This window comes from Ictalurus punctatus, chromosome 7, assembly GCF_001660625.3.
Source record: "Ictalurus punctatus breed USDA103 chromosome 7, Coco_2.0, whole genome shotgun sequence".
Taxonomy (NCBI): Eukaryota; Metazoa; Chordata; class Actinopteri; order Siluriformes; family Ictaluridae; genus Ictalurus; species Ictalurus punctatus.
In genome coordinates, this window is record NC_030422.2 from 4241817 (window position 1) to 4259940 (window position 18124).

General features: G+C 37.6%; 1 protein-coding gene across 2 annotated transcripts in view; it reads right to left on the minus strand.

Annotated features, from left to right (window-relative positions):
• The window catches only part of chd8 (chromodomain helicase DNA binding protein 8), an 83864-nt gene that overhangs the window by 33502 nt on the left and 32238 nt on the right, over window positions 1-18124 (minus strand). For both annotated transcript variants that reach the window (XM_053681305.1, XM_017472103.3), the window contains exons 8-13: window positions 15745-15948; window positions 9921-9989; window positions 9774-9829; window positions 9566-9683; window positions 1098-1181; window positions 845-982 (exon numbers count right to left, since the gene is read on the minus strand). In XM_053681305.1, coding sequence (XP_053537280.1) covers window positions 845-982; window positions 1098-1181; window positions 9566-9683; window positions 9774-9829; window positions 9921-9989; window positions 15745-15948 — 669 coding nt within the window. The remainder of the gene's footprint in view (window positions 1-844; window positions 983-1097; window positions 1182-9565; window positions 9684-9773; window positions 9830-9920; window positions 9990-15744; window positions 15949-18124) is intronic.

Here is an 18124-nt window from a genome sequence, read left to right on the forward strand (position 1 = left end):
GTGCACATTTATCAAAAGGTGCAGGTTATCATCATACATAGAATAATGAAGCCTATAGCAGGGGGAAGAGCTTGTTCCTACAACTATGGAAAATCAGTCCAATTAATGTTCAATATTCAGTTTCAAATCCTAGGCTGAATACCAATTTGTGTAGTCAAACAGTTTGATAAACGGCTTTTCTCTTGGGTAAAGGTGCAGGTCTGGGGTTTAAGTGGCATAGAAGTTTTGGTATACATAAAGAATATTAAATGTTTTGATGCTGCCCCCTGCCCTGCCCTGCCCTCCCCCTTCTGCTTCTAACCCTCCAGATCAGCTTGATTCATTATGATGCTTGGAGCTTCTGCTACTGTGGGTGCTCCCACAAGGACATCATAAAGATTACAGTTCCCCAAAAAAGTTTATGCTTATGATTATTCTTCACTGGATAAACCCCAGCATACTGCAGACTTGTACCCAAGAACTGCTGCTGTAATCATAAAGACATGCTCTTGCTGAACATCCTCTCGACACACTAAATATTGTTTGACAGCATAGTATAATTGTGGAAGAGTAATAATTTATAATCCCTCTGTCCAGCGTCACCCAGATGATGATGGGTTCGCTGTTTGAATCTGGTTTGACCCAAGGTTTCCACATGTCATCTAAGGGCATTTTCCTTGCCACCATTGCCTCTGGCTTGCTCAATAGGGATCTAAATATAAATCTACATAATGATTTCTGTGAAGCTGCTTAGTGCCAATACTTATACGTAAGAGCACTATACAAATAGACTTGAACTAAACTGAACTGCTTTAATTGGAGTGTAGTTGAACAAATTGGAGGGCAGCATCCATCTGAAACTCACAGGTCTTTTGATTCTGGGTTGGCGACTCTGGATCCTTTTGAATTCCTCCACCTTCCCTTCATCTACATCTTCTTTCAGCTCCCACGTGGCATCCTCATAGGGCAGAGAGCACCACTTCACTAAGTAGTATATCACCGGCTGTTACAGAACAGCAAAGAGAAAGTTAACTTAAACCAGACATACAGACTTTCATAACAAATTCTAGCCAGAGCGATGCAAAAATATTTTTTTGCTGGTCCAAAAAAATTCTAACCTCTCCGTTTTCTTTGTCCACACTATGGGATTCATCCAGGATGCGGTCCACTTCTATATAATCTGAATTGAACGGCTCCTCATCCTTAGACAATGATAGAGAAAATAAAGAATGTAAGGACTTCAGCTGAGAAAAAGAAAGACATTTCTCTTTTAGTATTCAAAGTGATTTTTTGGCATGATGATGCATTTGTAATGTCAAAGCTCGTTTCTCTATTATAACAAAACTAATACATTTCAAACATTCTGTAAAGAAGAAGTAAGTCTTGCTTGTATGGTATTTCTCTCACATTGCTAGCTTGCTTTTTATGCATGCCAGAATTGTCTCTGCTAGTCTCTATAACCAACTTCAGCTTACTGTTAAAACACTAAGAGTTAACCACATTGTGAAAGCACAGACTCGGGTCACCCTGCTCAGGTAGTCTGCCGTGATGCTCATGTTTTACTACAAAATAGGAATGGATTTTGCTCAGGGATTCTTAAATGAAGGGAAAGGAAAAACAAAATGTCACTGAGTAAACATTTTGCACTTTTTTTCTGCAGAACCAACAAACAGCGTCAATTTCAGCATTTTACCTGTTCAAATTTCCCTCCCCAAATTTATATTGTAATAATAATTTGGAGTTAATTGGCTAAAATCTTTTGTGTTGCCCACAAGGGCCTAGGAGACTTATTTTCTCCATATGCCTTAGGAGTCATTCTGTCATTTAACCTCGAGGCAAACACACACAAAACATTTTAAAATGTGTTTCTCATTACCATTAACAATTTATTCTTTCTGGGTCAAAATCTTCCTTTTGCCAAAAAACAAAGCCACTTTTATCATTCTTGGGGGAAATTTTTCAGTGACCTCCTGTAGTTGATGTTAAATATATACACTTCAATATATATGTCAAATATGAGCCAATTATACACCATTAGATTTTATTTCACAAGTAATAAACTCAAAACAGTCCCTTGACAGAAAGCGAAGGCAACCAAGATAGACAAGATAAAAAGCACGAGATGGGGGAAGAAGACGAGGTTTTCAGGAAGCATTTGGTATAAATGTCATTTCATATTTTTGCACTGCTGTCAGGGCATCTTTCTGTATAGGTTGTTTTGGATCCTGTGCAACAAGGGATTTTTTCCTTTAGAAAACTAACTCCTCCAGTGCTTTCTCTCAGGCTATTTTCACACCTGTGGACTGTAACGGTTATTTGTCTGCACTCCAGTACCTGATCTGATAACAGGTGGACTGTGGTACTTCTAATTGAGTGGTTGGTACAGTGCCACACTTGGTAAATATGAACAAAGGAGGCTGTGAAAAATTGTCTATTGTTTAACCGTTTGTTCAAAATACCCTGCTCTCATGGATATATTACATTCCTTTCATTCCTCTTATTCTGTGAATCCTTCAGGACAACCAAACGTCCTGGAAGAAGGTCAGGGTGGCTGAACTGCCACTTTCTACGAGACTGCAGAGTATATAAATGTTTGCGCCATCTGTCTCAGGAGGTATTGGCAAGACTACGCACTTTGCACCATTGCGGCTTCTACGGGTCAGAATCCTGGAGGTCTCCAACTAGAAGAGGACAAGGGCCTTCTTTCTGGCTAAGTAGCTGGAGAGAGGATGAAAAGATCAGCTAACACAGGCACTAGTGGTCAGGTGTTGATCATTGCATTGACTTCTTCCAGGAAGTTAGTAAGTACCTCATGAGTGTAATCGGGAGATCCCATTTAATGGAGCACAGAATGCAGGATTCTTTGTGTAATGCCTATAATTCGTTCACAGACTCCTCCCATGTGGGAAGAGTGAGGAGGGTTGAATGTTGATGTATAGCCACAGTCCATGAGAAATTCTCTACAGCTGCCCATCAGTATTAGAAGGAATTCACAAGTTATCACAGGCTCCAATAAAATCTGTACCTCTATCAGAGCAGATGAGCTTCACTGCTCCTCTGATTCCTGACAGGAATATCTTCAAAGTGTTTATGGAGCTAGAAGAGTCCATGGTTTCTAGACCTCTATGCAGATAGCCCTGATGCTTAAACACCTCTTTCTTTCAGCATGGCCTCCTCTGGTTTGAAGTGCAGATACAATCCGGTGTCCAAACACATCCAAGTCCACATGAGTATAAAGGGAGGGATCCAAGCTGAAGCTAGCCGGAGGCAGATCTGCCACCCTCTGAACTTTGCATAGCCCAGTAAGCTTACAATAGGTCACACACTTGAAAATATGACACTGGTTACCACCGCTTGACATCAACTATCTAATACTCAGCAGACTGGCACCCTCTAAAGCATCAACCCTGATGATGTGTATGCTAATGAAAGTGATGTGTACTCTGAGTGAGCAAATCTATACCCAGGAGTGAACTGCAATTGTGCCATCCCTTACATTGCTCAGAGTTGTCATTTTCAGGTTTCTCGAAACACCAAAGGATATGGATCAAACTTGCAACAGCTCTAGTGAGAGCTCTCCAGCTCTCCAGGATCAAGGGATCCAAGGTGCACAGAGAGCACTGTGGTCAGTGCTGTCACCACAGTGCAGTGGTTCAAGCTGTGACCAAGCTGTGACCTGGTTCAAGCGCAGGCTCATCTGGCTGAGACACAAACTCTGGGCCAGTGAAGCAGATAGTATCCTTCAGATGGACTGTAGGTATAGGGTGATGTCTGCAGGATTATGCTGTGTGTGCACATAATGCTACTGCTCTGTTAGTGTGCTTTGTCTGATGCTCTGAACTCGATTATTAACATAGATATAAAACCTCTTTTACTCAATGTAAATGTATATGAGTACAACCTGACTATCCATGTAGAAGGTGGCTGCATTAAACTTGATGACTATTTCAAAGGCAAATATTTCAACCATGTTTACTGCTATTACCACAACACAAATACTCCAGGTGGAGTATGGCGTGTTCTGGACTTGAAGCTAAGTTTGCTTTGCCTGAAAGAAATCTTCTGCGACAGTTCCTATCCACGTACATAGCTTTAAGATATGCATCAGCAGTTACTGCTTTTTACAAAGCATCTGAAAATATACAGTGCACTCCTCTAATATTGGCACATTTGGTAAATATGAGCAAAGAAGTCTATTAAAAATTGCCTTTATTGTTTAACCTTTTGATATTTTGTTAAAATAAAAACCACAAAAATACTCTGCTGTCATGCATATAGAGCTGCAACAACCAATCGATAAAATATAATAAGATTATGAAAATCGTCAACGGATCTCCATCAGTTAGTTGGTCTGCGCATGGCACAAGCTTCATTTACTCACTACGTTACTTCTGTTCCGAGAACACGCATCTGAGAGTAAATACTAAATGCAAACACTTGACCTGGTGGTTAAGAATCGTACATGCAGGGTGCAGCATGATCACACATGACTACCGTGTGAAAAGAACGTGCATTCTTAAAGGCCACATCTGAAGCTGTTTAAAGATAAAACAGAGAGAAGATAGCCATCTTTCCACTGGCAACTCCATGAACCTGAATCACACTGATGACATCAGCTATTAATAAGTCACTTTACTTAAACTGCATATAGAACAATGTCAGTAGGTAACACAAATGTATAAGTACAGAACAACAAAACAACATCTATAGGACAAAAACTTGATAGCATTTGGAACTGAGAGTATGCTTTGTTTAGATTTACCCTATGCTGTCATCATGGACTCTTTGGAAGTCATCCGCATACACCTTCCCTACATACAAGTAAGGTATGGGTCAAGTTTATAGTTGCCAGTAAAAATACATGCATTGTCATGATAAATGGATTATGTGCATCTAACTTTGGAACTCTGAACAGTTTGTAACAATGAACTTTATATAATCTGTATTCTAAACAATGTGTTTTATCGTCCAGTAGAGCCGCAACAACTAATCGATAAAATCCATAATCAATTGTGAAAATCGGTGTCAACAAATCTCATTATGGATTAGTCACTCATTGTGTTACTTCTGTTCCGAAAACACGTATCTGAGAGGAAATACTAAAGTTCTGTTCCAAATGATAATACTACACACTTACACTCTGAACACCAACATCCTTTGTATGAATTTTAGAAGGGTAGGATCATGTCAAATGGAACACTAGCATTTTCTTTTTCATTTTTTTTTAATAACCAGAAGTATAAGCCGTTTCACAGTCGATGTCACATGACATGAAAATTAATTTCTTTAGTTTACCATTCATCAGCGCTACCTTTTATTCCCAACATGACCTCAGTCACCATCAGACAGAGGCGTAATCGACAAGTGACAGCAGAAAAAATTGTGCAACCACTAAGGCAGGGGAGCATTTTATATTACATGCTGTGAAGATCAAACTTTACAAAGCAGAGCGTGTGTAGCACAGACACACAACAGTGATGCACAAGCACAAACTTGTGTTTATATCCAAAATGCTACACGGTCTGCAAGGGGTTGGGGAAACTGGTGCGAGTTGCTTAAAAGGTTTAGTTTATTGTCATTATATGCTGTATTTGTGTGAAACAGTGTAAATTCTGTAGTTTATTATAACTGGAACGATCCATTAGTAACGAAGCTGTGTTGCTCCTCACTCGCAATGTAGACGTATAAACAGTGTAGCACGAATAAGATCTGTAGTGTCTAATTAAAACTCTACGATCAAAGTTGTAGAAGATTTATAAATCGTGGCAGTAATTTGATTAAGGTTAAAATGATCAGGAATGTGTTTCAGAGATACCAGGTAAACCAAAACTGTTCAGTTGAACAGTGTTTAATTACAGTGGGCATGTTTGGTATCATTTTTATCCATACTTCATGGTGAACGATGTGGTGATCTCATAAAGATCATAGATGTAGGGAACAACATTTACAATACATGTTAATATGTGGTCTTTCTCCACACACACACCCGATTGACCCATTCTCAGGAACTTAATTAATAGTTCCTAATCAACTGGGAATCTATCCAGCCATAAAACCCATTGTTTCAGTCCCATTTGGTATCTTTGTCACTACACATTTAAAAGAGGCTCAGGGATACAAAAGAAAGGAGAGCGTGTAACACAGGAGTGGCTTGTAACATAAGAGACTGCCTTTTTGCCATTAATGCGTTATCACCACGCATCCTATGTCCGTGTCACAGATCAACATTCTTGTAAGTTACATTTGTCTCTATTTTATGTACATCTGCAACTGTCAGTTTATTTAATAAATTAATTTGCCATTTCTATCTTTAAATATTCAGTGGTTCTTCCGTAACAAAAAGTGCATGTATTTATAGCTGAAGTTGCCTTATGTTAGACATGTTAAAATTGAACTGAGCTCACAAAATAATTGTTTATTATAGGCTATATAAAAGCCTCTGATGTAGGAACATTTCTTTATAATGAAATCTTAGCATGAAATTGTTTTAGACTAAATATAATCAGAACACTGAGATACTATACTTCCAGCACTAACTAGAAGAGTCAGATATTTAAATCATAAGTCAACATTTAACCTTCGGTGGCACCTATTTCTGTCTCTGGTCATAGGAGAGCAGTGGGCTAAGGAAAAAATACTTAATCTTTTAGTCCTATAAAGTAAATATGAGTAGAACAATATGCCTAAAGGCTGTGAGCAACAGAAACCGTAATGTGCAGTGAAAGTGATATTTTATTATTCATTTAGGACTGTAGTTTAATTATCAGTGCTTTTTGTGCATCCATAATTTTTTTTTAAAGCACATATACTTAAATATACAGTGTATATTATATAAATTGTAAATCTATAATATAAACTTTAACAAAGGTTTCTCCATTTTTATTATATATATATATATATATATATTACACACAGACAAACGATTGTTAATGTAGTCTTAAGTTTATATTTTTAACACTCGGTTTGTGGATTTTATTTAAATAAAAAACTAACAATGGTACTGAAAGTTTGCCCGGTACCCCCCACCATCCAATTAATCCGAAAAATAATCGGCCAATTAATCAATTGCGAAAGTAATCGTTAGTTGCAGCCCTGTAGCCCATTCTTTGGAATAGGTGTAAACTGGTTTGATAGGCCAATTTTTTATTTAGAATAAATGATGGCTGGCCTGTTAGCCCATTATGGCGGTGAGAGAATTTTTGGTAACAACATTTTTGTGATTGAATAAATGTCTCTGATGTCTTGGAGCACTTTTGTTGTTTCTAAGTCAACATTCAGTGGGAACTAAATAAGATGTCAAAAGCAGAAAGAAAAAGAAAAAAGTGTAACTAACTAAGAGATAATCTTCTTGGGTGTTATGATGAAACCACACATATGCTGCCATTCACCACCTGCTGAAACAGATTGGCCTGCTATGCTTTGTTATGGAGTAAGGAAGAGGATGTGGCTCATGTCTGGATGGCCCCCTGGGGTTTAACTGACAGCAGCAGACAATTACAGTCCTGTGGATCTGTTCAAGATGTGCTTCTCCCCAGATCCGGTTGACACACTGTGCCAGAACACAAATAAGCAGGCTGCCAGGAAAATATCTAGAGGATGTAAGTGCAGAAGTACATACATTTATGAGTGAACCAGATGAGAACTGGCAAAAAGTAGATGGGGAACAGAACATAACAAACTGTTAACAGTGAAGCCTGCCATATACACAATCACACCTGCAAAGCCACAGAGAAGGCAAAGCCATAGCAGTGGATGAGAGAATGGTGGTGACCAAAGCGAAAACAGGCACTGACAAGGTAGCAAAGTGCAGTATTCACAGGAAAGAACAGCTTTCAAAAACGACATGACTACCATAAAACACAGTGAGGTCACTCATGGCTCAATCCTACTTAGCATTTGTACATGGATAATTTCAATATCAACCAAAAGCTCTTCTGGAACCTGCACAGTTAAATCTTTGGTGCTTGTAAAACAAAGGGACAGTAGGAAAAAAAAATTGTCCAGACAATGCAACAAATACTCTGACTAGGAAGTCCCACAGAATAACATTTACGTGAGTTAGGGGTGATCCTCTGGTGTTTGTGAAGTGGACGGACACCGAGGAAGTCTCTGTGTACTCCACTATACATGCAGCTTACAGTGGAGGAGATGTTAGTGGAGATGTGTCCTTTGTGGGAAGGGTGGTAGGAATATACAGAGCACACCTCGCAAGAGCTGAGCATGTGTTATTTCTTTCTGTTTTTATCGCACTGTTCCACTGTATTGTCCTGTGCAAGACTTCAGTAGAAGTTGAAAATAATGTGCTTGCTTTATGCTTGTCTGTGTGTATAATTGGGCCCTGTTTTGTCAGGTCAGTTTTGTTCTGTTATCTTCTTCAGTTGTGCCTTATGTTTAGTTTAGTTCTATTTGGTTGACCTCAGTTTATATTAGAGATGCACTGATGTATCGGCTAATAGTCGGCATCAGCCAATAAAGGCAATTTTTCACGCTAACGGCGATCGGCCGATAGTTTAAAAACGTCCAATGATCAGAGCCGATTTTATCCCGTCAATCAAAAGAGGGCCGGAAAACACATTGATTTGGTGCTGTGTGTAAAGTTGTCTCTTGTGTGGAATGATTACTCCAGTTAGTAATCTCTAATCTCTGCACTGATAAAATTTTACACCGGACGCTGGAGCAGTGAAGCGGGAGTTTCAGCGTCGAGTCGAATTTTATTTCGAAAAAAAATCAGCTACTCATTCTGAATTAAAGGGCCAGTACACCGCTGAAAGATTTAAATGAAGATGAGTTGACAAAATAGTATATATATTGCACAGAAAAATATTTGTAGTGTATTTCATATCCAGTTAATGTTAATATATAAAAAGTTGATATTATATATGACCCGTTTGATGCTCAGTGATGAAGTAGAAATGCTTGTGTGTGTGGAGAGTGAATGTGAGACGAACAGGAGGTTTTTAGAATTCAGTCGATGTTAATATCAATTAATAACTTTCAATAAGTTAATAATCTTACTTTAATCTTCAGAATTGAGTTCATGTGTTAATGTTCATTAGAGTAATGTGTTAATGTTAATAGACCAGTTACTGTGAAACAACTTGCTGACATGGAGAGAATAAAGATTTTATTTGCATTTCTTTCAGAATTGTGGAATTAATTATTATTCATTTAAAAGAAGGCATAAAAGGCAGAATTATCTGCATCGGACGATATCACTCTGAATAATCGGTTATCAGTATCGGCTGAGAAATCTCTAGTTTATAGTCCTAGTCTATTTATGTTTTGCTTGTTGTACTGCCTTCACATTAATTTGTTACTTTTAATTTGTCATTTATTACTTTGAAAAACCCTTTAACCTCTTGCCTCACTGGCTTGGTCCCCTTACACTGACACTTAATATTTACATATTGTAGCTGAGCCGGTGCTGAAAACAACACTATGAAACAGTCTGGAATCGGACTGAGTAAAGATGACGAAAATTGCACAAATATCACGTTGTCACTACAAACTAGAGTTTCCCAATTTCCCCCTTCGAACTCAGCGTTAACAGTCTACAGTATGTGTGCATTCTTAAATAAAGACCTACCTCTTGGAAGAAGGTTCTCATTTGAGACTGTTTAGCCTTAAATCTCTTCAGCTTCTGGTGGATCCTCTTGTCTCTCTCAAGCTGTTCCAGACTGGCCCATTCACAGTGCAAGTACGAGCTAGAAGTTATGTTACATGTAAATTCATTCTTGCAGAAAAACCATGAAGTATTATTATATATTTTCTAAAATAAAAAAAACAGTACTTACTAGTTTTTGTATTTGACAAAGAATTCCTCTACACTGGCATACTGGCCTGGAGATACCTATAGCAGACAGAATATACAGGTTAGTGGGTTTCTAATACAAGAAAAGAGTTAATCATTCTGAATAGGAGAGTCATGGGTGTTAACGCACCTCCTTTTTGGTAAGGCGCATAGACAACACTTTATCCACAATTGCTGCATCTTCTTCACTTGGGTTTTCCTGAATCACACAAACAGTTTAATTACATTTCAAGTTCAGTGAAACTCTACAGTACTTCCATATGTAACAAAGGCTCTACCAACCCAGTGTAACAGCCAGGGTTTGTAAGAAACACAAACAGAATGACTTCTGCTCACGCGCATGCATACCAAAACCTTCCACAAAGTTATATACTAAACATATGCAGTATTGGTATTGACAAATTCGGCCATTATGCAGCCATCTTTCCTTGGAACCTTCTCAAGACGGCAATGATTAAGAATGACAAGGAACATATGACAATTATATATGCAAGTAATTTTACTCATCTTAATCACCAGATATGGTAAGAATAATTTAGATAATTTATGCTGATGTAATAAGGAACAGGACTTCTCTTAGGCGAACCCTGAACAGTGCTCTGAGATGCCTGCTGTACTCACACAACCTGGTAGAACCTAGAGAAGTACAATGCTGACACCTAGGTAAAAGCTGCATAGAGTTCCTGGAGCTTCACGCTTCAAACAAAATTTAACACAAGCATTCCCTCATTTTAGTTATTTATTTCTAAACCACAAAATTCCAGTAGTTTATAGGCCCCTTGCTATGACTGAACTGTTGTGTGCACAATAATAAATCATACTATTTATATGCAATATTGATTAAATAATTTTCAACTTCCAAACCATTAATTGAGTGTAATGAACCTAGTTGAGTTGAAACTGAAAAGGAAATGGTGATATGTCGATCTCTTAATCATCTTAATCTTTCTTAATAAACCACTGCCTGATATTATACATAAACTTAAAATTCTGCTGGATGAGCTAGAGACGGTCACAAGTATATTTGGCTTCCAAGAGATTCAGACACCAGCTGCATGAACACAATTCCTGCACCATAGTTACTTTTTGGCTGTGTCGAGGGAAAACCTCATACATGCTACTGACAGGCAGGGTCGGGAGGGTTACTGTAAAAATGTATTCCGTTACAGTTACAAATTACTTCATAAAAAATGTCATCAGTAACGTAATCCACGCATCACAACATGAAAGTAATGTAATCTGATTATTTTTGGATTACTAAGAGAAAGCAATAGAAACTAAAATACTTTTATTTAAAGCTTATTTTAAAGCTTAAAAACATGTCCAATGTTTATATTTGTTTTAATAAATTAATTAAATAAATAAAGATCACTGTCTCTGATGCGGGTAACACTGCATTACAAAAGCTAGGGTGACCATATTGTGTTTTTCAAAAAAGGGGACACCTTTACCATCATTTACACATTTGAATGACCATGTAATGTATTAAGCAATGTGATAACATGAAATCAGAAAATCACCTCATATGGCCATGGACATTGTTTCGACTAAGTGCAGCTGTCATTCGCTGCTATTGCCAAGCAACTGTTTGATGCCGTACACAACAGTGCTTCGCCTTTTCACGTTTGCTGAGAGTAGGGTAATGACTGAGAGGCAGGAATTGACCAATAGTTGCTGCAAGCCTTTTATAAGTCAACCAATTGGTGTATGAGAACGGGTTAAAGCAATGCAAACATGTGCACACATGCTGCAGTATTAGACCATAACACATCACAGTGAAACTAAAGCTGAATCCCGGACATGTTTCTCATATTTAGAAATCCCGGCCGGACACTTTTTAAGATCTGAAAAAGAGGACATGTCCAGGAAAAAGAGGGCGTACACCCTAACAAAAGCATTTCAGAGAACAATGTGTTCATTTCTACCAAATTAACTTTGCACAAAATTTATTTGTGCATGCACCAGGAGGTTGCTCACGTGAGCCACGACTGGCAAAAGAGAACCAGAACTATAATCAAGCAGCTGTCTATTGTGTTGTCAAAAGATTCATTTCTTTGCTTTTAAATGAAAAAAAAACTGTAATCTTGATGGTATTCCCATGTGTTTACAAAATGTGCCTGTAAGCTGATTACTTATATTTTTGACGTAAATAACGGATTATAGTTACCAGTTTTTTGTATCCTGATTATTAAACGCCGCTACTCCACAAGCCTGCTAACAGGGTAGCCACATACCCACTAGACTAGTGATATGGCAAAATGGGAAATATACATATGGACAATTCAGAGAAGACTGAGTGACAGCTAATACAAGCTTGAAATGCTATTGAGGTCCAAGTTAACAGGCACTATGGAGCTCTGCAATTTTCTATGAAGAATCATCACAGTAAGTACACTCACAGGTAGAAGGCAAAAAGATGAGTCTAAAGCAGTGGTTCTCAAACTAGTGGTGCCAGATGGCACCAGGGGGCCGCATAGAAATTCTACAACATTATTATTATTTTAATTTTACCTGTATGTAAGTCGGGATTGTCAACCGTTGAACTATGATGTACAGAAAAATCAGACATATAAATAAATTAAATCAATTATACACAGCATACTAAGACACAAACCGAATAGAGACATCCATTGATATAGTGTACTGTTAGACACACGCTGATAAAACCTAAGGCTATTTAAAACAGATAAGTTTTTAGATAGACAGTCTCTTAGCTGAGAAAGTTCATACAGAAGAGCCTAAAGTGGAAAGAAAAAAAAATTAAGAAAAAAATTGATGACTCTAGGGGGCCACAAAAGGATGCACCCTACACAAGGGGGGGTCTCACACTGAAAAAGTTTGAGAACCACTGGTCTAAAGGACCTTTTGACACTAAGCGAAGCAAATGTATGATGCGATGGTGCTCTTGAATCAAAACAATGGATCCCTATGGAGCTATTCACACTGGGAGCGATCAAACGTGGCATGACAAAGTGAGATTTTTTTTCCTCGTCGCCCTGCGATGAAATGAGGCGTCCAATTAGACTTCAGCTTTAGATCACATGCCTGGAACCGCTGCTGTTGCGCAAAATGACGAGATAGATGATACTACAGCACAGAAAGCGGTTTTGAAAACCAGCGTAAACAGAGAGGAAAAGTGTTCCGGAAGAGAGAAGAGAATGGATATTGAGTAAAGGACATGCACAAAATAGTCCAAATTGGTGAATGGCCTGATGACCTGAACCTGAGACTGTGACCTGCTCGTGTAGCCACTGCGGCGTCAGGCACAAAAAAATTAATAATAATGCTAACACTACAAGGTCAGGTGTCATTCAAACTTCTTTAATAAATAATTCCCAAATCATAATCGAGAGTAGAAACTGTTCAGTCTGTAAACATTCAGATGTTCTCTCCCATCACTCTCTTCACTAACTCTAATAGACAGTGCGTTAACTTCATTTAAACTCACGGTTGCCAGATATCACCAGAAAAGTCAACTCCAGTTTTCATGTTTTGAATTAAATCCCCCAAAATGCAATATTATCAGCAGACATGGCAACACTGTAATGGGGGAACTGATCAAAAACTGGTAAACAAAAAACTAATAAAATGTAAAGGCAGATTAATGTGTTTAGTTATAAATAAACAATTTAATATACAAAAAGATCTAATAAATTCATAAAATATAAATAAAATGACAAATTAAATAATGTTTAATGGTTTGCATTTAATATCAATTTTACATTAAGCTTAGTAGGCTATTAGCCTTCTTTTTCCTAATATGGATTATTTTGTGTTAGTCTACCTTCAATTAGAAGCTTACATTTAACTGTTTACGACCTCCTGACTAAAATGTAAACAAAAAAGATTGGTATCTGGATCGGTATCGGCTGTAAAAATCCTGATTGGAGCGTCAGTAATGAACACCATTAGACTAAAGCGCTTTGCATCTGACGGGTAAATGAACTCACCCGAGCACATCCTATATGAGATTATTCAGATATATACACAATATACACAGAGCGGGTCGAGAACTGACTCCAGCCCAGAACCATGACCGTGGAAAATGTCTAATAGTGTAGCTTTAAATATATTTAAGAGGAGCAGACGTCAAAGACTGAACACTGATGTTTATTGTATTTGTTTACAAGGTGGAACAGGTTAATGGTTGTTTTTTTTGCATACAGCCTGTAAAATTAACTGAAAATATTAGATTTAGTTTATCAGAAGGTAAATTAATTTGTCATGGCTCACACTATGTTCCTAAATTCTGTCTTAATTGACGAGCTCAAGTTCTCTCATGCCTACTTGTGTGTTATATTGTGACATGTTAATGTTACCATCTCTAAAAAGACAAACAAAAAAGACTTCAACTGTGCTCCTAAATTTTTGTAATTAGGAGTACAAGTGCTCCTAAAAGAAATTGGTACCGTAGAGATGCAGCTAAATGCAACTCTACTCTGTACTCTCTCAGACTAGATAACTGTGGGGGAGAGACATCAAATAATTGAAATGTCAACTCGAACTGGAGGACACAATATAGTTTGATACAATAACAAAACAGTTTAATTTGTATTTTCATACACTTGTAATATAATAAAAGTTCTACATATACCTCTATATCCCTTTTTTTAATTGAAACCGTTTTTTCATAGGGAACTAGTTGAGGTGCTGATGACATGAAAAAAATATTAAGTGGCAAGGACAAGATGTAATAGAGGTATTTTTTGTTACATTTATATTGCCATTGGTTTGTGAAGGTTAAAATATTAATTTAACAGCTCAGTGTTGAGTTTACAACTACGATTTCAAATTTTTTTCAGTTTAATTATTTTCTGGGCTTGGCTAGACTCAACTCAGACTCCGCTATTAAGGACTCGGAATTGAGTCCAACTCGGCCCCTTTTGGACCGGAACTCTATTGGTTAAGGACTTAGTCTTGACTCGAAATTGAGAAAGGTGGACTTGGACCCAACACAAGTCATTGGTGTCTGAGAACAGAATTTTTTGATAAAAGTCACTGCGACTACAAAAACATTGACAAAAATTATTATTTTTTTTAGATATAGTGTATAATCATAATCTCCTTTATTTTAATTCTTATTGCTCTATCAACATATACACATATCTTTTATACATTTACATTTTAAAAAATTATTTTATTTTTTAAAAAATGATTAATCTTGCACAAATGAACGGATTTTGTCCCACTACTGTATTATTGCATAATATTTCACATTATTTCATTCATACTAAAACAGCTTGATGGTGCTGTTCAAAAAAAAACAAAAAACGTTCTGCCTCCCTTTCTGGGTAGAATACACATAAAGTAAGTAGTTAAAAACAGTCTGTGTGCCTCAAAAGACGGTAGACTGATCAGCTGAATAGTGGGTTGTGCCACCTAGCATGCAGGAGTGAAATACATTCTCCATCAGGGCGACCTATCATGCAGGCGTCAATTAGCCGAAGGCAATCAATCGTTTTGCGTTCGATGGCGATTCACCATGCTTTACTATGTTGCGCTCAGGATGAAAGGGCCTTAACCCTACTTTGGAAAACAGGTCACCTGTAGCTATGGCCATGGTTGCTAAGGGCATAGGTACAAATTGTTTGCTTGCAGCTCAACACGTGTATGAGGCAAGAAGGGAAAAAAAGACAAAGATGGCAGTATTTATTACATGTACTCTGTCACAGGTCACAGTCTGAATTTATGGAAGGTCTCTGTATCTGTATACATATACACATGCAGGAGAAGTAACCAGGTGAATCTACTCACCTCTTGGCATTTAATATGCAGTCACCATTGGCAGATTCAATAAACTAACTTACTACTTGATTTATTTAAAACTAATAGTTACAAAAACTATTTTCTGCCTGATCAGAACTGCGGGAGTGACAAATTGCACACTAATTGACAGTAACAACGTTCTGCCCATGCAAACATGTGAACAGTACTAGAAAAGCACTAAATATTACCACAAAAAACTGCATGCTGGGAAGGCCATCCCCTTCTAGCCCTTGGAAAGGAGTCCCCATAGGCTGAGAATGTCCTGTAGACAATATGACTGCTGGTGTGGTCACATCCACATCTTCACCTTGCTCATCTTCATCATCTGTGATTTTAATATCCAAATCCTCTGTATACTTTTTCCTTTTCACCTGACGATTAGAACGTCTCATCTGTTGGGAGACCAGAATTATGACAACATAATACAATTAAGTAATAATACATACAAACATGGCCACAAGGAACGATCAGTGTGACAGGGCTCGAAATGAACTTTTTTACTTGTTATTACTGGTGCTCACAACTTTAAAAAGGTTAGGAGCACCAGCAAAAATTTAGGGGCACCACAACTACAATTAATCATCTTCATTTATTAATGTCTACAGAATGTTTGTGTGTGACCTCTGTATTTTCAGTTCTTTGCTTTTGTCAAATGTTATACAAAATTTGCCACAGTCTCCTCCAAACTGACATTAAGAACTCTGTTAAACTATACATTCATCTCTTTCATGTGCTTCACTTCAGTTACAGTCACTTTTTTCCCCCCATTTCTTGTGACTTCTTTTTCTTCCTGCGGTTAAAACATGTATTGGGTCGTTACATGAGAGAGAATGAATTTCAGCAAGCAGTACCCTCTGACGTTCATTCATGTTTACTTTTCAATAAAACGTGTATTTAAGACAAGGTGATGATCCTTGCTACAGTTTTGAGTCAGCAGCCGTGCTCTACCACACTCACGTACCATAAAAAGCATCAAAATATCATTTAATGTTTGAATTACTTGATTTTAAAAAAAATACATAATTTGGAAGCCAAGACTTTCTTCACAAACAGCTGATTAGGAATTCCGAGTTTAAATGGTAAAGCGCATCACATACACACAATAGTGTGAGAATCAGGTCCGCGCAACGCAAACCACGGCACTGACGATAAGAAGCAGGCCAATGCTGCACTGACCAGGGCTCATCATACAGAGTGCAAGACAGAAGGGCTGTGCTGCGCTGATTGTGGAAATTAATTCTAAAAGAAAGAGCCTGCTTGACGTGTTGATTTAATTTGTTTGCGTCTGTGGATTAATTTAATAATTTGATCAGAGATGAAGCGAACAGAGTACATTGGCTAAGAGTAACCAATCTAAAATCTGCATTAAAGTTAAGAATCTAAAAATTAAGTTTAATTGGTTATGTAACATTGGACAGAACGGTGGACCGGTCTTTGCAGTAACCCAGAAATCATTTGAGACTGGAATTGACCGGAATGCGGTAGCCATACTGTTTACAAATCCAAACATGTCTCTGATTATAATTATGGCTCAGACAATATTGTACCACTCATTTGTGAAGTTACAAATTCAAATAAGCTTGCAAAAGCAGGTTTTGCATATTATGCAAATTATCATAAATTGCCAACGTTTCATTCAGAAACCGGGGTGGAAAATAAGTACACCTTTCCTACTTCCACAATCATTAAGATTGGGGTTAAGAGTGGTCCCTTCTGAAAAACCAGAGCATAAGAACTAGGGTTCCAGCATGTGTGTGCTTAGTCCCCTAATAACATAGAATAATACACAATACACTTTCCAACAAAAAAACTATTTTCAAGGACACCCAAAATACCTATTCAAAATGTAAAATGCAAATTAACACTAGCCATCGAAGGTTACATGCTGTATCACTTGCACGGTCATTTGTACTGGAACTTATAGCACAGACCAAAATTGTGCATCAGGACTTGTCACTCAGGAGAAAGCTTAGAAAAAGAACAAAGAATAAGTCAGACAAGAAAATTCTCTTTAATATGATATTGCAGGACTTTCAGTAGGGTTTTGTCTGATTGTGTTAATATACAAGAAATTATGTGGAATCGTGTGACAAACATCAGCATTTTTCTCTCTGCCATATATTAACTCCTACATACATTGTAGTTTGAACTTTCGCATTGAAGCATCTTTGTGTGTCACAATGCAGAAAGGTGGTTTATGGGTAAGTTTAGCACACAAAGGTGTACTGGCATGGTAATGTGCAGTCTTCCATAAATCTATCAGTCTGTCAGGCATATCTACTGTCAGAGGAGTCAACCAGCCTTCTGGCAAATGAAGATTAGTTGAAGAAGGGTACAGTGTTCGGTTAAGTATTTGACCAGATGCTGTGAACCCAATTTATAATAATTTAATCTGACATCACTCCGATTTACTCAAATAATGAGTGTAAAACATATGAAATGTGCTGATGTGCAGTGAGATAAGGGAATGAGAAAGGTTCGCTGTACCTCTCATCACTCTGGAAACAAAATGCATGCTCACATGTAAGAAAAGTAGGGTTTTATATGTTCTCGTTAATGATGCAATAT